This window comes from Montipora foliosa, chromosome 14, assembly GCF_036669935.1.
Source record: "Montipora foliosa isolate CH-2021 chromosome 14, ASM3666993v2, whole genome shotgun sequence".
Lineage (NCBI taxonomy): Eukaryota > Metazoa > Cnidaria > Anthozoa > Scleractinia > Acroporidae > Montipora > Montipora foliosa.
This window is the reverse complement of record NC_090882.1, coordinates 20,268,998-20,291,497: the sequence shown is the minus strand read 5'-3', so window position 1 is coordinate 20,291,497 and position 22,500 is coordinate 20,268,998. Positions and strand designations below refer to the sequence as shown.

At 38.3% G+C, this 22,500-nt stretch overlaps 3 protein-coding genes across 3 annotated transcripts in view; 1 reads left to right on the top strand and 2 right to left on the bottom strand.

Moving 5' to 3' along the window:
• The window catches only part of LOC137984958 (uncharacterized), a 6,186-nt gene extending 54 nt beyond the window's left edge, over positions 1–6,132 (bottom strand). The window contains exons 1-4 of the mRNA XM_068832332.1: positions 5,090–6,132; positions 3,122–3,336; positions 1,579–1,886; positions 1–386 (exon numbers count right to left, since the gene is read on the bottom strand). The exon at positions 1–386 is cut by the window's left edge and continues 54 nt beyond it. Of these exons, the coding sequence (XP_068688433.1) occupies positions 132–386; positions 1,579–1,886; positions 3,122–3,336; positions 5,090–6,087 (1,776 nt within the window). The 5' untranslated portion in view covers positions 6,088–6,132 and the 3' untranslated portion in view covers positions 1–131. The remainder of the gene's footprint in view (positions 387–1,578; positions 1,887–3,121; positions 3,337–5,089) is intronic.
• Positions 6,133–6,185: 53 nt separating this feature from the next.
• LOC137984963 (arginine-hydroxylase NDUFAF5, mitochondrial-like) lies at positions 6,186–16,532 on the top strand. The gene is made up of 11 exons (XM_068832336.1): positions 6,186–6,462; positions 8,718–8,758; positions 9,029–9,092; positions 9,777–9,824; positions 10,030–10,133; positions 10,497–10,536; positions 10,651–10,761; positions 12,370–12,456; positions 14,337–14,481; positions 14,983–15,065; positions 15,404–16,532. The coding sequence occupies exons 1-11, from the start codon at positions 6,286–6,288 to the stop codon at positions 15,476–15,478; spliced, it is 975 nt and encodes a 324-aa protein (XP_068688437.1). The 5' UTR covers positions 6,186–6,285; the 3' UTR covers positions 15,479–16,532.
• A 1,249-nt stretch (positions 16,533–17,781) lies between these two features.
• Positions 17,782–22,500, bottom strand: part of LOC137984960 (RAC-gamma serine/threonine-protein kinase-like) — a 15,894-nt gene continuing 11,175 nt past the window's right edge. Inside the window, exons 11-16 of the mRNA XM_068832334.1 lie at positions 21,670–21,798; positions 19,733–19,864; positions 19,553–19,635; positions 18,750–18,837; positions 18,335–18,434; positions 17,782–17,875 (exon numbers count right to left, since the gene is read on the bottom strand). Of these exons, the coding sequence (XP_068688435.1) occupies positions 17,820–17,875; positions 18,335–18,434; positions 18,750–18,837; positions 19,553–19,635; positions 19,733–19,864; positions 21,670–21,798 (588 nt within the window). The 3' untranslated portion in view covers positions 17,782–17,819. The remainder of the gene's footprint in view (positions 17,876–18,334; positions 18,435–18,749; positions 18,838–19,552; positions 19,636–19,732; positions 19,865–21,669; positions 21,799–22,500) is intronic.

The window sequence follows — 22,500 nt, the reverse complement described above, 5'->3', positions numbered from 1 at the left end:
CTTGATCAAGCATTCCTTGAGGCAAAAATCCTAGGATTTACTAACTATCTACTTAGAGGTTTTGCGATGGAACGAGGGCCTAATGGCAATAACGTTAATGACTAACATATGTACCCTAGAATTACATTTTCTCAACTTGTAAAGCAAATAGCATCAATCTGGTGCCTTCCTTTAAACAATGAAATGCCAAAGACGCATTCTTGTGCCAAGACAGACTCTAGGATCTGGTCCTTCATAACAGCGACATGTTCAGCAAACTGTGATGCTTTTATTTGTAGCAACTGTTGTGCTGTCTGATTAGTCATGTAAGCCATTATACTGCCACTAGAGTCATGCAGCTCAAGCGTCAAGTTAAACTGCCACATCCAGTGAGTTGATGGGGATCTCTGTAAAATGACGTCAACACATAAATTTTAAGTGGTAATTTGGCTTTTTCAGGAAAGAAACAGTTCCTTTTTAAAGGGTCACTGTCACGAATGCTATTTCTAGTAATACACTCAAAATCCAACAGACACTGGTCAGCTGATGGCAGCCACAAAATTATGACAAAACTGATTCCCTTAAATTTCAACAGACTACCTTTACCAGCTTCTGGGGACAAATGGCAAAGAGAGAGCTGTGTGCAATCTTGAAAACGTCGGGTTGGGTAAAATGTAAAAAGGCAATAAAACATATTTTGGATGACCCTTCTGTTCTAGATTCACTTGAATCATCTAAGAAATAAGACAGGAGAGATTTGAAAGCCATCAAGGTGTTGAAAGATGAAGTTGTTACAAGCACCCTTTCTGTAACTTTTTTCAGAATGATAAAAAAAATCAGTGTTGCTTTGATGTTGTGATTAACACTGCCTGACATATTAAAGGAAAGGAAAGGAAAGGAAAGGAACTTTATTTAAGTGTCTGTAGCACTAATTGGGGACACTCTAAATTGAAATTAACAAGTTGACGCAAATCAAATCAAATTTTGGTTTTTGAGGAGAGGGGAAAGCCGGAGTACCCGAAGAAAAACCTCTTGATGTAGAGAAGAGAACCAACAAACTCAACCCACATATGACGCCGCGTCTGGGAATCGAACCCGGGCCCACATTCGTGGGAGGCTACAGTGTACATGTACATTTATTAAAGATGGTATAAAGTGAAGGGTTTATCTATGTAATCATAGGTTACCATTAGAAAAACCTTGGACTATGTAGTAAAAGAGTCCCAATGACATTTCCAGTCAGTAGCTTTCAGTGGGACATTTACTGGTACAACTTTTTTGACTGACAATTTCTCAAGTTGATGCCGCTTTGTAGAATATGACAAGCGGTACCTCTAGTAAGGTTCTTATATATTCCAGGATCCATGATAGGAAGCAGGGTTCTCCTTATCAGGCGGTAACTGGTAAAATTTAACGCTTGTAAGAGCACTTATTACCGCCTGCAAACGCTCAGAAGTCGCTTATCCTTTGCAGAACGTCCAACATTTTACCAATTGCTTTACCGGTTTGAAAAGGTGCCATACCTGTTATGCTGAAAACTAGGGAGAACCCTGATAGGAAGTGACCAAAAACAAACAAACAATACTTAGAACATCTTACCATTTGTCCAGGCTTATTGAGCATTTCATTCAAATAAGTAATCCCGCATTTTTTACAGTAAAACTGTCCAGAGAAGCCTTCCACTTCACTTTGACATGACACATGAACCTTGGTGGTGTGACTACTTCCGACTTTTGCGACTTGTGTGATAACAGCCCGACATGTACAGTTATCATACTTGTCAATATCTCTGATGAGTACAGGTGGAAACAGGCACTTTGTAGCCAACCAACCAGGCATGGCACTTACATTCCAGATTCTTCCAAAATTGTTTGTCTCCAGAGTAAGGGCAATTGATGAACTTGAATCTACAGAGATAGTGTCAAAATTGTGTTAACAAGAGAAATGAGTATTGTTGAAAATGGATTAAACCAAAAAAAAATGGAGCAGGACCGGAGCAGTGGTGAGCGCACTCATTTCCCACCAGTGTGTTCCTGGTTCCATTCCTGCAGTCAGCATCTTATGCGAGTTGATTTTGTTGGTTGTCTTTTTCCGGGTACTGCAGTTTTCCCCTCTCATCAAAAATCAACATTAAATTATTTGATTTGAGTTGAGTTAGTTTGAATTGTGCTCTACCAACTGAGCTATGAAGAAAACAGTTGGGATCAGGTCAATTTGTTGGGATCATGTGTTTTGGTGAAAGGATTTTGTGAAAGAAATGCGTAAATTTGAAGTGTGGCTTCATAGCTCAGTTGGTAGAATAGGGCGCTTAAGATCTACGATGACGACGTCGTCGAAAATGCCACAAAACAATGATATCATTGGTTAAAAGAGCATAAATAATCGTGCTGCATGTGCAGCACAGATTTTAGCTCATATTTTTGCGGTTCTCTGCCTGACGACGATGTGAAATCACTAAATTTTAGGTTTTGACGACAACATGAGCATGCAACAGAGAATCTTTCATGCTTTAGTTTCAGTCTGAAACCGCTCGTACCAATTCATTTTTAGGAAACTTCGCCCACATTGTACGAAGTGAACGAGGTGGAATAATCGCCAAAGACTTTTACTAGAGCGAAGTTCTATTTTGAGGTGACGTTTTCGTTGCCGTCGCCGTTGCCGTCTGAGATCTTAAGGTCCCTATTATTGCAGCAGTATCATGGGTTCGAATCCAGTCGGAGCCACCTAAATTTTTCAGATGTCTACAAGAGACAATAATCATTGTTGCTTGAATATTATTGTAAATTAATATATAGGTTACATTTCTTTCAGTAAAATAATCTGGCACCAGGCAGAGATTACTAGATTCTAAGGAGGGGAAATGGTTAATTGCATTGTTCTTTTCATGAAAAATGGAAAGTGCAGTTTGTTTTACAGTGCAACACGCCTTACTGTGGCCACCCAACAAACTTTCACATTTGACAACAACTACGTGTAAATACGTCAACTCGACATCCCATGTAACGGTGGTTAACTTACAACTGTGCGAACTTTGCAAGGAGGCGTGATTGTCAATCAAATTCACACAACCTGATTGGCAGACAATTTGTAAAAAACTTTGTTAGGTGGCCACGGTAAGGTGCGTCGCACTGTAATTCCTTACTTGAGGTGTGAACATTCTCCAAGATTATACTTTGGCCTGGGTACAGTGAATGGTAGTAATCCCTAGTGTGGTCAAACACTGTAATAGAATGACTCTGTGTGCAATCTCTGGCTGTTAAAACAAACATGTGTCCTGATACTTGTTCTTCTGTGAACACCTTCATCTCACCCACACTTGTTATTGTGCAAAATATTATCACCCTGGTCATGTTTGGTCTACAAAAACAAAACGTATGTTAAGTTCTTTCACACTCAGTATGTAATGCTTTGAATAACTCTTCACTATCTTTCCCTTGACTATTCCCTTGTTATAACCAGAGAATATGCCATTTTAGTAAATTTTCAGCTCCGACTATTGCATTTCTAGCTTTTTGATTGGCTAAAAAACTCCGACTATGAGGCAATAGTCGAAGTTTTACGTCATGGAAAATAGTGCGCCAAGATGCTCTTTCCGGACGCTTTGTAAAATTGTGGAAATAAAAATCGGCGGCAAAACCCGGTTTGAGAATTTACTAAAACAATTATTTCATTTGCCCTTGTGGGATATGAAGTCATTTTAACCAACTTGCGCTACGCACTCGTTTGTTATTTTATCACTTCATATCCAACTCGGGCTCGTGGAATAATTATTGTTATACAGCTATAAAATAATTATTGCCCTGGGCCCGGTTGTTCGAAAACCGATTGACTTAATCCAGGATTAAGGTAAACTTTTGTTTCATGTTTTCAACTCTTTGGTGAAAGTTTCTTTTGCTTATTTTTGTTTTTCAAGATTAACTTCTTCTAATGTAAAGTGTTGCTGAATACCAGCTTTGAACAACATTTGGGAGTAGAGAAATAAACTCCTTGGTTAATTTTTAATCTGTGATTAGCGTTAATCGGCTTTTGAACAATAGGGCCCTAGGGCGTGTTTCTCGAAAGTCCCAAAAACTTTTCAGGTCCAAAAAGCCATTTGTAAAACTGCCAACCACTTGTTTTGGAAAGCCAATCTTTTAACATGTTTTCAAGGTAACAAAGAGAAAAATACGTTGAAATTTGACTACTCAAATCCTCTTTGTTCTTGAGATACAAAGGGAATTGTGACACCTGAAAATGGCGTGTAAAGTTTCGGGACCTTCAAGAAGCGGACCCCTGGACTGTAGGTTTCTAATAATAATCTGGTGGTCAAAGTATTCCAAACAGATCTGAGTAGGCCAGAGGACCACATCAAACTAACTTGTACCATAAGACTTAACTGATTAGAGTGTAATGAGAAGTGCTAGTTTTGTACCCCATATGAACCATGTGAGCATTAGCCCTACTAATGCAAATGGGCTCATTTCCATTAGTAGGAAACCATTTCCATTAGTAGGGCTAATGCTCCTAATGGAAATGGGCCCATTTCCATTAGCAGGGCTAATGCTCACATGGTTCATATGGCGTACAAAACTAGCACTTCTCATTACACTCTAATCAGTTAAGTCTGTTGAAATATAAAGTGCTACACGGCCAACATTGTTAAAAACTTAATCCTTCCTTGTACAGTACCTTGTACCATACTTGTGTTGTACTTGATCTGGCAAACAGCACATTGTTAAGTCTGCTTACGAGCCAGTGGCCGAACACGCCAGAGCCTATCCCCAGTTTCCGTAGCATGAAGCGACTAATGGGGGTAACCCTGGGATGGACTAGCATCCCATCCAGGGGGAGTATTTCTACTCCCCTGGATGGGATGCCAGTTCATCGCAGGGTTACCCCCAGCATTAATTAAATTAGCCAGTACCCATTTATACACCTGGGTGGAGAGAGGCAGTGTGATTCTAAACCTTGGTTTTAAATCTTAGCAGAGATGCATATACCAGTACTTAAGGATGAGCCAATCTCCCCTTCCCCCTACCCCCCCCCATTTCCCCCCCCCCCCCCCCCCCCCCCCCAACTTCTCTGGCAATCCATAACATCAATTTAAAAAAAAACATGTAACCATCTGTACCTGATATCACTGAAAAAGATTTGTTCAGGGAAAGTGGAATAATCCAACATTCCCTGATTGTCTTTCATCACACTCACAGGGGTCCCCTGAGTACTTGACATCTGACTGGAGACAAGTTCTCGCTCTGGGTCATGTGACATACAGAATATAACTGTATCAGGACCATATTCCAACAAAAACATTTCATCTTGGTTTGGTACAACGAAGGGCTGTTGAATAGCGAGTGTGTCACCTTCTGTAAATAACTTGGCCATAGGAAGTTGTTCATCCCAAAGACATAAACTGACGTGAATTCCTTCGGAATCCACAACTTTGATGCACCGTTTAATGCTCGTCTGTCCATTCGGAAAATGGACAGTTTCTTCGAAACTCATATCTGCAACCTCAGCCTTGACATTAGAACCATGACGAGGCAAAGTGCTTTTATCCATTGCTAGAAAGGAGCCGAAACTGTTGAACCTTTCTAAGTCATGTCCCTCACACAGAATCACAACATTTTCTGATGGAAGAAGGTGAACTTTATGACCAGCAAAAGACAAGCCTTTACCTTGAATTAAGCGACAGCTGGTAAAGCGAAGAGTGTGATTTTTGATTAGTTCTTCTTGTAAAAGACACAACTTTTGATGCATGTACATTCCGAGCGTATTCCTTCCCTTGGGATCGCGCAAGATCGCGATGTTTGTGTGCGTACCATGGACTGTATCAATCCTTTCAACTGTTGCCTCCAAAATGGATTCGTATCCGATATGTCGGCTTTCAAACACGGAGTCAACGCTAAGTTTTCTTGCTTTTTGCCCTTCCAATCGACCTTGAAATTGACTAAATTGATTCCAAGATTGTTGAATCTCGGCCAAAATAATCGCTTTTGTCACGCCAGATGGGTAGCGGGAAAGAAGTGATAAGAGCTTTACAAAGAGCCAATTCCATGGAGGAAAGCATTTTTGATTTGTACGATCTTTGATGTAATTCCTCAGCGAAGTGACACAATCTTCAAACATTTTGTCACAGTGTTTTTCAATTTTCCCGCTTTCCCGCGAAACTTTGTATCCTCCCCTTCACTTTTGTGGAATGGCTACCTAGTCAGTCGCTCATTCTCATTCTCCCCAATGCAGCGCGATCAAGATGGCGGCAATTTTGCCCAGAAATAGATTTTGCAGAACATAGACTCTTTCGAATATAATTAAGTTCTTTCTGCAATGGCTATTCGAAGAATTTTCTCAGAGCTAAGGCACTCGGGTGTTTGTAGATGTTTTAGTTCAAGAAGGCAAGATGAAACCACTATGAATGTGTTTGACAGGAAAGCAAAGAGAAGGCAAAAGAATAGAGCAGCTCTGGCCAAGGACGTGGCCATCTATGACTATCTTAAGGATGAGGTAAAGTCTACAAAACAATGTTGCAATGTGAAATAGGTCACTAATGAGAGGTACATGTTCAGCAGTTTATAAAATACAGGGGCCGGGTGCTCGAAGCCCCGGGGGGGGTACTTTAGGAATTTCTGGGTGGGGATGTGCCGCTGGGACCCTGGAACCCTTAGCCTATACCAGAGCTAGTTCAGCTGAATTTTGCTACCCTATACTAGAGTAAACTCCCACCGATTTCCGTCTAAATACCGATACTTGAGAGTTAATAATATCCAGAAGTTTCTCATGATAGCCATTTATTGACACTGTTGAGGCTGAGTTGCGCAAATTTAAACTTTGCCGACTCGACTTTTTAATATTTTTGAGCGGGAATTTCTGGTTTCCTTAGTCTTGATAAAATCTTCAAGCGACTGGTCAGTTTCGTGAAAAATGATACCCAATTCTAGACCCAAACGCTCTGATTTATATACCCTATGCTAGAGTAAACTGCTTGAAAACCATACCCTTCACAGCGGCACATACCTATATAGCCCATATATGGCAGTACCCCCCCCGGGCTCGAAGCCCGGTTAGGCAAATAGCGCTAACTGTTGGTTGAAAGGTATCAAAACCAATGGGTTTCCATGGTATTTAATGCTGGTTAGCGGTAGCCAGGCATTGAGCAACCCGGGCCAGGTCATTGTATTGCCAGTGTAAGCATACCAATAGACCATTTTACAGTTGTGTGCTTAGTTACCTGGCCAATGAATGAAAGTGAGGTTAGTATTGACCTTGTTGTGATAGAAACCTCACTGCTTTTGTTGTCCAATCACTCTTCAGTGAAACAAGAACAAAATAATTTCTAACTTAGTGTAAGTAAGAAAACACCAGTCATATAGGAGGGGGCATCTGGTTTTTTGATCAGACATAGATTGCCCTAGGATAGATATTAACACAAAAAATGAAGTAATTAACCAAAAACAAGGAAATTTACTAAAACAAAATTTCCAACTGATCAAAAGCGGAGATGCTGTCAAAGTGACAACTCCTAATGGACAAACTCCTTAAACATTAACTTCCTAGCATAATTACGTAACCTCGGCAAACCAACTAATCTACATACCAGCACAAAACTATCTTACAATAACAACGTGAAAAATTATATTTATCATGTCAATTCCAACTAATTAGCATGAGAACAACATCATTAACATAAGAAAAGCAAGGAGGTCTGTATAATAACAAGGTCAAAGCCAACCTCGCTTTCATTTCAAGGCCAGGTAATGAAGCACATCCAGTAACTGTGAAAAGGTCTATTTGGTGACCCTTTCTATTAATCACTCAAGCTAACATTGGGCCAAGGGCTGTCCCAATGTTGGAAAGACAGTGGTCTGTTATGCGATAACTAGCCAGTGGTTTTTCGCTTTACAGTTACAGGGTCTAACAATAAATTGGTGCAATTGTTTAGATAACTGCACTTGTCAAGGTTATAATGTTGTTGTAGCAGCTTGTCATTGTCGAATGAATTTTATATAACTTCTTTGTTCTTTTCTGGCTACCAATTCCTTTGACTTCATTAGAGTAAGGTGTGGCCTGAGGAAGGGTAACACCTTACCCAATTTGCAAATTAGGACCTGTTTAACTGTTTAGAAATTTCTAGAGTTTCCTTTTGCTCATCCAAGATCAATCAAAGGCTTGTTGATGGTAATGTTAATTTTTGTTAAGACGTTTGTAAAAAGGTGAAATTACTCACAGTCAGCCAACAGATTACTGAGAGAAGAAAAGCATTGGGCTGTCTGTTGGCTAGCCTGCGAGCAAGCTCTCTTTCGGGGTGGGTGGGCGGGCGAGGAGGAGAGAGAGAGAGAGAGCTTGCGATCATGTCTCGTAAATTTGAATTCCGCCCCCAGTACCCCCCGCATTATCTAAGCGTTTGAGCTGTCAAAATCTGACCAATCAGATGTTACCGGAAATATGAATCCAATGTAAATAAACATTGTGCAAGGATTTTCCCGTCATCACCTGATCAAATTGGCCAATCAACATTTTGCGTCCACTTTTTGGACGCAGATATTCAAATTTACGAGACTTGATCGCAAGCTCTCTCTCTCTCCTCCTCGCCCGCCCAAAAGAGAGCTTGCTCGCAGGCTATCCGTTGGCCAACAGTTGATTTAGGGAGCTCTAATGTTCAATTTTACCAAAAGTTAGGTCCTAGCTTATTATACTGCACTTTGCTACTACATGTAGGTGGTAATTTTTTAATTTTGAGAGAAATGTATTTCAAATTTTAGGTTGCAGAGAGAGTTGTTGACAGAATAACTGATATTGCCAGGTAATTATAATTATAATAATTATAATATAATTAGAATTATATTATAATATAATAATAATTATTATATTTTGTTGGAATGTTTCTGGGCAAAGGAGCATGTAAAATGCCCTGTTTGGTACATTTCTCTTCCATTACACATTTTCCAGTCTTGTCAATTTCTAATCCTGGTACATGTGATTGAGAGACTGTCAAATCTTAGTCTCACTTCATTAAAGCCACTACAACGAAAAAAATAAACATCTCACTTTGGAGCTCTTTTTTGCATATCAGGTATTTTTCTATGGCTCTGGATCTGGGCTGTGGCCGAGGGCACATTTCCAAACATCTCACCAAGGTTTGTGACAGCGTTTCACATGCACTCAATGATTTCATCACTAAAATTTATTTTTGGTGAATTTATTGTTTTTAACAGTATAGTTTATTTCTGTATTGTTATTCAAAGCCCATAGTAGCAGTTGGTGGTCTCTTGCAGGTAGACTGGTGCCATACAGGAAGTTGCAGGTTCTTTCCTCAAATGGACCAAATATCATGTATCATGATCTTTAAAAAACTTAAGTAACTGAGGAGAAAGTTTTGCATTTTAATGACATCGTCAAATAGTACACTTCTTGGTTTGCAATTTAGGGACAGACAACGGCAAGTATTATCGGACAAACTTGTTTATAAATTTTGGTAGAACCCACACACTGTTTGGAAAGAGTGGAAGATGTATAGCTGTCCTGACTTGTCTCAGTCTGGCCTACTACGTAGTGTGTTAACCGTTTGACACCCAAACCGGCCTGAACCGGCCAGACTTTTACTCTGTCTAACACCAGACGGTTTTACTTGTCAAGGGGAACCCCCGGGAGTCAATGGGTTAATCACTCACTGAAAAACTGTGTCCCCATCAAAGCACGTTTGGATAACATTAAATCCATACAAATAAATTTAAATAATAAATAGAAACATACAAATTAAAAAAAAAAGAAAAAAGTGTAAAAACATCACTTATATCATCATTGAATTTATTCTTTCACAGGAGCAGGTTGGAACTTTAATCATGACTGATATTTCAGAGAATATGTTGGTGAGCATGCATTATTAAAACCATCCTGAGCTACAACCTGTTTGATTTACATTTAAACGACACGCTTAAAAAATATCATCTGTATCTTAATCATAGTCACCAAATGACCATCTCTTTATTCATGCCGATCTGATACATTTGTTACTTCCTTTTTGTAGCTTAAATTTATCGCCACAATAATGGGCATTTTTTTCTTTCTTTTTAGGCTCAGTGTCAGCCCTGTGAGTTTCCAACACTTAAGCTTGCGGCTGATGAAGAGTTTCTACCATTTGCACAAAATTCATTTGACCTTGTTGTTAGCAGTTTGAGGTGTGATTAATTTATGGACGTGTGTAGAGTGTTTTCACTCATGTGATCAGTAACCTTGTTTTTCCTCCGAAACAAAAGAAAACGTTTGTGTGATAATAGAGCTCAATTCCTGGAAGATTACATGTAGTTGCCAACGTGGCTGCCGTTGCACTGTTTAGGAACACCAATATGGCCGCCATGACATCACATGAAAACACTCTGTACAGGTCTGTGTCAGAGTACTTTAACAACAACAGTTTTGGATTGTCTACTGCAGAAAACATTACAGTAACTGTAGTTTGGGAAGAATAATGTCAACAATAATCATATTAATTTTGTTTCATTAGTTTTTACAAAGAACTATTCTGTCTTTTTTTTTTACAGTCTTCACTGGGTAAATGACTTACCAGGAACATTCAGACAGGTAGGTGAAGGACTCATTTGATCTGTGTCATTAGTGTCACTTGATTCTTGTCGGTAAAGTAACTTTGTAATACCAGTAATTTTACTGTTGTGTTATACTTATTTTTCTCAAAAGATCATGCATTGTCTAAAGGATGATGGAGCATTTATTGGGGCCATGTTTGGTGGAGAAACTCTATATCAACTCCGGGTTGCATTGCAGCTTGCTGAAATTGAACGAGAAGGAGTAAGTGTAAATTCTGTACTTACTCTGGTTTAGGGTTGTCGATTTGAGATCAATAGCAATTTTGGCACGTTGGGAAAATAATTGCTCTGATGAAGCCTGGGTGTGCCAGTATGAATAACTATTAAACTTTATCAGAAACCCATAAGGGATGAAACATGTAACGGGCGTTCACAGCTTCCGAATATTCAGTGCGAGCTGATTGGTTGAATGTTTCAGTGCTAAGTACCGTATTTGGAAACCCCTCGCTCTTGTTGTTCCAAATATGGTACTTAGCGAATTGAATATTCACAAGCTTGTTTCCCAGCACACAAGGGGCCGTTACATGTTTCAACCCTTATGGGTTTCTGACTTTATATAATAACCAAATCAATGCACGTGCTCAGTGATTGGTCAATCAGCTATGTTTTATTGTGCCAGTAAACTCATGGAAAAATTGCGCGTCTTCTGAATTATTATATAAAAGCAATAGACCACAGGTTTCTATGGTTTATAGGCACGATAAATCACTTGGGATGTTGGAAGAACACTCGAAGAATTTACAAATTCTTCTCGTGTTTTACCAACATCCCGCGTGGTTTATCAGCCTGTAAACCATAGAAACTTGTGGTCTATTGCTTAATTAAATGTGGTAGGGAGGAAAGGAATTAATACAATGTATGATCACCAGAAACCTAAGGACACTACACCTATTGCTAAAAAACAGGGCACCCAATGAGAATATAGTTCAAAACCACTTAGACATAGCATCGTTAAACATATTTTAGTATTTAAATGGTAGATGTAGGCATTTTTTTATCCCCTAAAAATATTTCTAATCATCTGTTCGGATTTCCTAGCTGAGAGTCTAGTGATCCGAAAATTATAAGGATCAAAACTTCCCTTGTCAAAAATTTCAGGCTGAAAAAAGGCGCCCGAAAATTCTAGGTGACCTTTTTAGGGTAAAAATCTGTTTAAAATGGGCAATTAAACCATTTTTTAGAACTTCGATAATCTTAAGACAGGCAGGCAAGGAAGAAAGTTTACAACAAATGTTCTGAAAATTCTAGATCTCAAACTGTCTTCCAAACAGATATTTTCCGAAAATTCACGTTGGGTGCCCCTGAAAAAAGTAAAAAAAACAAGTTTTAAGTGAACCATGCACATGTAGGCTAAGTGTACAGTAAATGGAGTATTTATAATACTTGCTTGATTGGTTCTTTTGTGAATGCTCAGAACAGTTTGTGAAACATTGGCGAAAACACACTCTTGGTAGTTACAGCATGTTAATTAATGTTATTGTGTATAATACACACTTAGGCATTTTGTTTACATCTTGTTAATCTTATGATTTGTTCTTATCAAATTTGTAAAAAAAATGATATAAATAAAATTCCGTTAATTACTATTACTACATGTATGTCACTTAAATGATTTGTGTGGGCAGATCTAGCGAGAACGTAGTACTATAATTGGGGGTTGTCCGTAATAATGGTAACAGTCTGAAAGGTACATTCTTATTATGGTATGACAATGACGTTAATGCGAAGTGGAGAGATGAAAAAGTTAACAAATAAAAATTTAATGTTGTTCACTGTGGGGTTCTCAATTTGTCAGCTTTTGTTTCTCTAGGGATTTGCACCTCATATTTCCCCATTTGCTGAAGTCAGAGATCTTGGAAATCTTTTAACAAGAAGTGGATTCTCTCTGACAACAGTTGTAAGTTGGGAAGAGCACATATACAATACAATACATGCTTAATTGGCCGCTCGCCATAGGGGCTTTTCAGGGACGATGGAACAGAACAACAGCAACTGTTAAGAATCCCAACTGGCCGGAGGCAAACCAGTTGGCTATTTACAAGTGCAGCTGGGAAGTTGAACCAGGGACTACCAGGATCAAATTCAACGAGTGGTCAGAACGGGTCTTGAACCCGGGATGGCCGATCTCAAGACAAGCGCCCTAACCACTGGGCCACACTGCCTCTAGTTGTGATGGCAAGCTAGATATCACTGTTTGTTTGTTTTTTTTTTGTAATTCACCCTTTGGATTTAAGAGATAAGCCTGAGTGCAGAAAAATTACTTTGTCTTGGGCAACTTGTTTGCTAAACCTTTTATCACACTGTAAACCAGAGGAGACCTTTTGTTTCTGTTCATAGTAATGAAATCAGCACATACAGTAGCTGGCGAAAACCTTTTTTGTGTTGTCTGTCCAAAATAAAAGTCAAATACCTGGAAAAAATTAGCCTGCATAGCTGACAGGATTGTAGGCACAGAAGGCACGCAGAGAAATGGGGAGGGATGCTGTTCACAGTGCCGCTCCACATTCTTCATGCGTCCTTGCCGCTCGTTATTGCCTCTCGCCAGCTCTGCAGGCTAGGAAAAAATCTGCCAAGCATGTATTCCTAGGTGTGTTTCACTCATTGACTCCCGGGGGTTCCCCATTGACGAGTAAAATGGTCTTATGTTAGACAGACTTAAGTGCTAAGTATGGCAGGTTCAGGCCGGCTTGGGAGTCAAAGCGTTAAAGCTTAAAAACCAATGGCCTGTTTTGAGTCCTCTGTTAGCCCTTTTTTCCCTAGGCTCTTAGGCAGTCAATCTTTAGTTACAGTCACTGTGACAGAACGTGAGGGAAACTGAAAAATATTGGAACTGACATTTTTTATTGTGCAGGAATACTAGCAATAAACAAAAACCTTTACTGTGGCAGTGGGAGGAACGGTTGCCTTGTGGTTAGTGCGCTCGACTCCGGATTGAGTGGTTCGGGTTTGGGTCCTGGCCGGGGACATTGTGTTGTGTTCTTGGGCAAGACACTTTACTCCCACGGTGCCTCTCCACCCAGGTGTATGAATGGGTACCGGCGAAATGCTGAGGGTAACTCTGCGATGGACTAGCATCCCATCCAGGGGGGAGTAAAAATACTCCAAGTCGCTTCATGCCATAGAAACCGGGATAAGCTCCGGCTCTGATGGGCCACTTGGCTCGTAAACAGACTTTACTTTTTTACTGCTTTACTGTGGCAATACTTCTCCCCTCCTCTTCCATTCTTCCTGGAAAATTGTTTTAGTAGACAAGTAACATTGGCACATGTATGTATACACAATAGTATCGCGATCTTCTTATAGTTTTGCCTATGCGCGAGCCGTCAATATTTCGTGGTATTGCGTCTCACTTTTGCAGCCTGTGATTGGTTCTAATGTTGAAATTGATGTCGTTGCACTGAATTGGGTTGCTGACATACGCAAACAAATACGTTTTGCAGGAAGAAAGAATTGAAATTTCGATCAGGCGTGGGTTGATTAGTTTACAGTTTTATTTATCCTTATAAATGATGGATCGCGATACAAAACTAATTGCGATTTTGAGACGGCAATACCACATTATATTGACGGCGTTGGGAGAAAATATATTCCGCCCAATACGGAATATATTTTCTCCCAACTAGCCGTCAATATAATGTGGTATTGCCGTATCAAAATTGCAATTTGTTTTCAATAATATAATGAAAATTTTATATTATAATTTCAATTCAATGGAAGGAACAAATGATTAAATCCTGTATCTGTTTTTTGATCACACTGACTTCCTCTATTTGTTAGGATTACGATGAAATAACAATAGGATACCCCAGCATTTTTGAGCTCATGCACGACCTGAAAGGAATGGGTGAAAACAATGCTTCGTGGAACAGGAAGACTTTACTGCACAGGGATACCATTACTGCTGCATCCTCTATTTACAATGGTACTTGTCAATAATAATAATAATAATAATAATAATAATAATAATAATAATAATTATTATTATTATTATTGTTATTATTGTTATTATTATTATTATTATACCCAAGGCATGCACTTATGCACCCATGCAGGGTAGATCCAGGGATTTTTGATAGGGGATCTAAACTTTAATTCAGAAAACACAAAACTTTCTTGCAATAAATAATTTCAACCAACCCATAATCTTCCCTTCCCTCTAGTCCTCTAGTAGCGTTGCCAATTAAAATGCAGGATTTGAATTAGTCCACTAGTTGGGTGATACCAACAACTGTTATAGTGCAAAAGATAAAGACCTTATAAAAGATTTTCCTACGGTGATAAAAACGACAAAGGATTGCAAAAGCAAGGAAGAAACATATCTGCTGGGCAGCATAGAGCATAACATCCTTTTCCTTGAGGGTGTTGTATTGGTATTGCATTGATCATCATTGCTTTGAACTGACATCTTGTCATTGCCTTTCAGAGATGTATGGTTTGGAAGGAGGTGGTATTCCAGCCACCTTCTTTGTGCTTTATATGATTGGATGGAAGCCTCATGAATCTCAAGTAAGATATATTCAATTACCAGTGGAGAACTGTGCCCCAGGCAATCTGGTGTGACGTTATATTCTTAGAGGGAGGATTTGCTCCCCTCGATTGAGACATGTTGTTGTTGAGTTGGTATTTCAACTGGGCGGAGCAATAGGCAAATCCCCCCCTCTCAAAGAATGTAATGTCACGCAAGATTGTCATGCCAGATTGCTTGGGGCACCACAACATGCTATACCACATAGAAGCCAAATTGATTGACGTTTTGTTTGGGTAACAATGCTACTATAATATAGCACTTTGTATTTTATATGTCATGTTGAGTACTTTTGAGTTTAGACAATTTCTGCTTTCAGCAACGAGCAGCCCCACGTGGTTCTGCTACAGCAAGCTTTGGCGACATATCCAGTTTAAATAAATCGAAGAAGTGAACATTTCCTTATCAGACTGTGTGTTGATCCCGAAGCAGATATAACAGTAGCAATACACTGCACAGCCTTACCACGACATGTAAGTGACCTGTGGTCACACTTTGCTTAAAAAGCTTTGGATGGAAGACACATTTGGGGAAGCTTATGAGATAAACATGGAGGACAAATTATAAGCTATTAAATAAATCTTAGTGTCGAGGAGCTTAGTGTCAAAATGAATATTCATTCTTGAAGGAGAAAGCCAGAAGTAAGGAATGGTTTACATGCAAGCTATTCCCTTTTTGTTTTAAAGGAAAAGTAATGAATTTTGCCACACATTCACAATAATTATTATTATTTTATTTTAGTTGAGAAATGTTAGGATTTTGGCAACATAAACGTAAGAGTACAACATACTGTATACAGTGTTTCTTGTGTCTCAAACAAAAGAGATGTGATTTTTCTCTATTTTTGCATTAGAGAAGCCCTTGGAAAATAAACTTGTATGAGCCTAAGGTTTACTATCAGGATAAATTGCATAAGTAATTCAACACAAACAAAAGGAAGAGAACATCTTTGTACAAGCTAATATAGTTAAGTTTATTTTATCCAAAGTTTTGATTACAAAAATAAAATTGTATAGTGTTCTAACTCGATAGCAAACAAAAAATTCCTTGTTATGTACAGTCACACAAGTTATGAATTGTGTTGCATTGCATGTCAAAGGATGAACTTTCAACCATTGAGAGTTAAGTTTGGAAGATTTACAGTGGAACCTTGATTTACCACTCTTAAACCAGAAGAATGTATGGAAACTAGAGCAATACCTAATACAGTGAACTAAATTCCTTGCTCTTCATTAAATCAAGCTTCCAGTGAATGGCTCTCTCATTTCTTTTTTGGTTTTCTCTATTGTACTGTGGTTAAAAATTACGTTCTAGGTTCCTGACATTTACTTCTATCTTTTTAATTTGTAGAAGAAACAATTATTAAACTAAAGCATAGCTCTATTTCAGAGTATTTGCCTATTCAACAACTGAAAAATTTACCAATCAATAAAACAAAATTAATAATGGTATAGTGTATTCACACTTCTATGTTCTACAGTGTATGTAGCAAGCATTTCTTTTGAATTTTTGGGCAAACAAAAGTCAAAAACCCCTGTGAAATACTTGAAATTCATCACAAAAAGTCCTTGTTCCACAGTGTCGCAAAGGGAACTTCCACAGAAAAAAACAAATGGATTTCAAAAAAGCTTGTTTTTGGCTTTCAAATAGGCCATTTCCGAGTTCATGTCTGCCTCCTCTTCAAAGCGAGTCTAAGTGCGAAGTTTTTCTCATGAAAATTAGTTTTCATTCATATGTAAAGTAGAACTAATTACCATCACAAAAACTTCGCACTTAGACTCGCTTTAAAGAGCAGGCAGACACGAACTCGGAAATGGCCTATTCCCCGGTTGCTGCCATCTTGACTAATAATTGTGACGTGTTGTGTCGTGTTCTGGAACAATAGGGCAAGCACGACACATCACAATTATTCAAGATGGCGGCGCCCAGGAAATTTGAAAGCCAAAACAAGTATTTTGAAGTTCTTTTTGTCTTTTCGGATATAAACGCTTTCATTTGAAAAATTTTAATATTGTAAACATAATGTTCTGTGATTTGAAGTTCTTTTGTTGTTTTACTGGAGGTTCCCTTTAAAAAAGTAGACCTTTGGGATGAGGCTAAAACAATTAAATATCAAAATAATCTAACCACCCAGGGAATAACTTGTGCAAGCTTGCACAGAAGCGAATGGATGTTGTGCAAATACCCACAACCTTATTCTTTTTATCATGAAAGTGCAAATTATAGCAGTTTGTCACAAGTCATGAATCCATTGATTTCTCAGTACATTATTGATTTCAACTTTTGAATCTATGGATGAAAGGGTGACCATTGAAATAAAAGCTATATGTACTGTCCAGCACTTTCTCATTTCCCGATACAGAGATTCCACAAAAACTCAGTGGTTCTGAGTATTGATTTTACGAAGAGTCATCCTTTTAATGAAGGCCACTGAGCAAGAGTTTCCTGTAATTGCTTTTACTCTGTACCATTCACTGTGAGATTGGACTGAAATTAAACCTTGTTGCAGTCAATTTTCCAACTAATGTGCAAAAGATTTAAGATACAGCAACAAAACAGGCTCCCAGAAAAAATACTTTACAAAGTAAACTGACAGTTTGGTGATATTTTTTACCTACCCAGTCTTGGAAGACAAATGTTTTGCCACCAAACCTTACAGCCTAATTATCGTTGTAATGATAAAGAGGGTTTTTCAACTTTTCAATACAACCTAGTTAACTTGTATTAATTTGTCTTCAAGAAAATTGTTGGAAATTTGCTTCATCTTCCTCAGCAATTTCAGTCAGGGTGCCTAAAAAACAGATTTTCAAAGAGACATGATTAATGTTGATAAGTTAATAAAATGGTAGTTTTGGAATGGCCAATTTACATGAAAATTAACTACCCTAAGCCAATTCACTTCTATTTTTATTTCAAAGACCAAGAACTTACAAGCTTTGCAAATGAACCTGCCTTCACCAGTTGACCCAGGGACGGCAGAACGAATTTTGCATTGGGGGAGGGGGGGGGGGGAGCTAACAAGCAAGCGCCGGAGACACTAACTTGTAGGGTGTTCTGGGGGAATTCTCCGCCAGAAAATTTTGAAATCTTGAAGCTCTGAAATGCTACTTTCAGCATTCTTGGCAAGATATCAAAAAATAAACACGGATCAACCGTAAAAACTGTTTTGAAATATTTCTTTTTTGCTTGAAATTGGCCTAAGATGACAGTCAGTGTGAGAATCTCACACAAGAACAATAATAATACTTACCTTCTGGTGGCGATAAATCAACTGGCTCATTGGTGAAGTCTTCATCAAAGTTGGACACATCTGTTTCAGACTTGACCACTGGTTTAAAAGGAGGCTTTATCTGCAAAGTAATGAACACTAAATTAATGTAAATGCAATTTCTACTCCCATAAACTTAAAACTCCCTAAGATACCCCCGGTGACAAGTAAAATTATCTGGCATTTGACAAGTGAAATCTGTTACGCCTCACTCCCAAGGATCAAGTGGTTAAACTTGATATCATTAGTACATACATGTTAAATGTAGAAGCTTTATCAAACCTAACAATGCAATTAGCAGATTTAGCACAAATTCTCTCTGTCGACAAAATCTTGCAGAATTTTTTCCAAAATAAACAGGTTAATCCAAAAGACTTGAGATTATCATGTTTCTTACCCTTTTATGAAAGATATCATCCCAATTAATTGTGTGAAAGAATTGATGATTCATGACTTCCTTTGCATCATCAGGACTTCCACCAAGCCTGCAGCAAGCATTACAAAAATAATATTTTCACAATTTGCCTGACACAATAATAATAATAATAATAATAATAATAATAATAATAATGTGAACAGTGAAAAAGAGGATGAAAACGTTGAAATATACCAAGACCTGAAGAGAGAATGAGGGAGGAGGAGCAACAAGAAAGCATTCAGCTCGTAGTGCTGGGGAGATAAGTGAGGTTCCTTTGTCACACAATCGCCACAATCGCTAATGCAAGGCAGTGCTCCCCCATAGACCTTATTCATAAATGGCGGTCACATTTATAATTCTTTTGTCCACGTGCAAATTAGCCTACCAAGCCTCATTTTAGAGCAAGAAATCTTTTCAATTCACTGTATTGTATCGAGGCTTGGTAGGCGAATTTGCACTTCGACAAAAGAATTACAAATTGACCGCCATTCATGAATAAGGTCTATTAATGCCACCTGGAGTGAATGTTTGCGCATAACTAGTAGTTAGCACACAAACATAAGAAATCCAAAGAAAAAAAAGATTTGATTTTTTTATCATGGTACTACTTTATTATTACATAAACTGCATTTCCATTGGTAGAGTATATGATTCCATTCTCGCAGCACTTCACTTTCTTTTAGAAATTGCTAGTGTTATTATTACGTAAATAACAGAGTAAATTACATCACAAGATTTCACAGCCTGCACGGATGATCTTACATATACATGTATTTTCTAACCGACGTGATGGGTTCTTTTCCAGAAGTCCTGATAATACATTCTTTGCCCTGTCAGAGATTCTGGAAGGAAATTTTACATCTTCCTGTAACAAGAACAATAAGCATTGTCAATACTGTTAATTTTCTTGGCTGAAACTTAAGCCAGGAAATTCGCAAATGAAACAATACAAAAATACTAACTGTCAAAATGAGTTCAAACAGAGTTTCGTGATCCCTGTTATAAAAAGGCAGACGACCACACATCATCTCATACATGACGACGCCCACACCCCACCAATCAACTGCCGGACCATAGTCATTGTCTTCAAGAACCTAAAGTAATTAAAGGCAAGAAAATTACTGAACATCTTACTCTTGAATGTACAAAAGGGGGTTTTGGGACAGTGGTGAGAGCACTAGCCACTAGTGAAGAAAAGGTGGAGTTGTTCTCAATAATTAAAAATTATGGAACTTAAGGTGTGCAATTTAATCAACAGTCCATTGGTGCCAATAAGTTTTTCTATTAGCCATTAGTTTCATCCTTAAAGGGAACCTCCACTAAAACAGGAATATATCTTTAAAATAGTTAACATAACGCTCACAATCAAAATTGTTCGAACGTTTTCCAACGGGAGCGTTTGTATCCGAAATAAATAAATTTTAAAAACGGTTGTTTTGCTTTTCAAATTTCCCGGGCGCCGCCATCTTGAATAATTGTGACGTGTCATGGTTGCCCTATTGTTTTAAAACAAAAGCTCTTTGCGCAAATACAAAAGAGCAACCATAACACGTCACAATTATTCAAGATGGCGGCGCCCAGGAAATTTGAAAACCAAAACGAGCGTTTTTGAAATTCATTTATTTCGGATACAAAGGATTCCATTGGAAAACGTATGAACAATTTTGATTGTAAACATTATGTTAAATATTTTGAAGTTGTATCCTTATTTTAGTGGAGGTTTCCTTTAAAATAAAAACATCTCCATTGTCCCACAAACAGGGTTCGTACACTTTTTCAGACCAAAAATACAACCTGACTTTTCAAGGACTTTCAAGGGCCAAATTTTGAAATTTCAAGGACCTCTTTTTCATTTACGTCGAAGAATTTACCCATGGAAATAGTCTGACAGTAAAATTCTTGCTCATTTTCCGTAACGAAGATGCGTGAAAATAATGCAAAGTCACTGGTAACCATTCTTGACCCTACAGCTTGTCACGTTTGTAATGACATGACTTGAGTGGCTGATTATTTTTACTGAAGTTATGCAGGTCAGAAAAAACTCAAGGACTTTCAAGGACCAGGAATGAAGAGCAGAGATTTTCAAGGACTTTCAAGGCCTTGAAAATGTACTCTCAAAATTCAAGGGTTTTCAAGGGTTTTCAAGACGCGTACGAACCCTGCACAAATAACAAAAGTTGTTATTTGCAAGATAAGGTAGCAAACAATGCTTTTCTTGGATCTGAGACAAATAATGGGTTTGCAGCTTTAATGTATATTATTAAATTTTTGACCTTCGATATTGTGTTTCTAGCTTTCTGATTGGTTCACTCAATCTCAGTTATCAGCTCATATACTGTATGACCTGATGTGGAAAACGATTGAGTCAAGTGCTGCCAAGCTGTGGGCAGGAAGCAATTTCTCGGGACAAAACATCTGAAACGTTCAGAATTTAATGAAATTTAATAACAACGATATTCCATTCATGCTTGTTGGTTATGAGACTGGTTATGGCCAAATCGGAGCTACGTGCCTCGTTGGCTATTTACCATCTCATATCCAATATGTGCTAATGTACAGTGTGTAATAATAATAATAATAATAATAATAATAATAATTATAAACAACTGGATCATTGGATAATGCATTTCTAGTCTTTTGATTGGCTTAGCCATCATGGTTTATGAGCTATTATACCATGCTCTATAAATGTCAGTAACTGAATGCACCAGTATAGTCTTGTATAGTGGGGAAGATCTTTCCATAACTTGTGAGCACTTTTAATACAACAATAATATGCTTATTATTTCATGAGCACACAATGGATATGAGATGGTAAATATGCTTATTGTCAAGTGATCCTTAAAAAAAGAAAACATTTAGTACCAGTGAGAGCATACAATACAAAGGTTAAACTGACCTCTGGCGCCAGGTACTCAGGCGTACCACAGAATGTCTTTGTTGTTGCTCCATGTGTGATATCCTCTTTGCAAAGACCAAAGTCAGCAATTTTAATATGTCCATCTGAGTCAAGCAAGAGATTTTCAAGCTGTGGAGCAAAGTTTTTGAATAAGGGCAAAAGCATGTTTTCATTTACTGCTCACAGAGACTTTGAAAGCCCCATCGATATGAGCAATTTTTATGTGACAGTTGTCATTAATTTGCTTGTGGAGACAAGGATATTTGGCCAATTTTTATGAGAATGTATTTGCTGAAAAGCTGGCGTGTTAAAAAATTACTCGTGTCGATGACTCATCACATAAAATGTGCCCCCACAATTGGAGATGACCAGTCAACCTTGTCTTGTTTCTGCTTTATCTCTGCTGTCCAAAGGCATTGCTGACCCATCTAACTGCGAATTGTCAACAATATTATTCTTGGTTTTCATCCACGTGATGAGACGGCCAAGTTAGTGTACAAAACAATAGAAAATGGTTCCACAAGTTTTGCATAATAATAGAGTCAAATTCCAAAAAGACATTTTAATCATTGTTCTGTACACCAACATGGATGCCGTGACGTCAGATGAAAACCCTCAATAATTTGTTGTGCTATCTACACGATCAGATGTATTTGCCACATTAAAATTGTCAGATGCTCTTATGCACAGGGCTTAACCCTTTGGCGTCCAAACCGGCCAAAACCAGCCAGTCTTAGTATTTTACGCTGTCTAACGCCAGACGATTTTACTCGTCAATGGGGAACCCCTGGGAGTAAATGGGTTAAAATACTGAAACAATTTCAACAATTC

Bases quoted from the DNA above. Each gene is read 5' to 3' on its own strand.
- LOC137984963 (XM_068832336.1), top strand. From the start codon at position 6,286: ATGGCTATTCGAAGAATTTTCTCAGAGCTAAGGCACTCGGGTGTTTGT. The intron at 6,463-8,717 runs GTAAAGTCTACA...TTCAAATTTTAG, and splicing joins ATGACTATCTTAAGGATGAG to GTTGCAGAGAGAGTTGTTGA. The intron at 12,457-14,336 runs GTAAGTTGGGAA...TCTATTTGTTAG, and splicing joins GATTCTCTCTGACAACAGTT to GATTACGATGAAATAACAAT.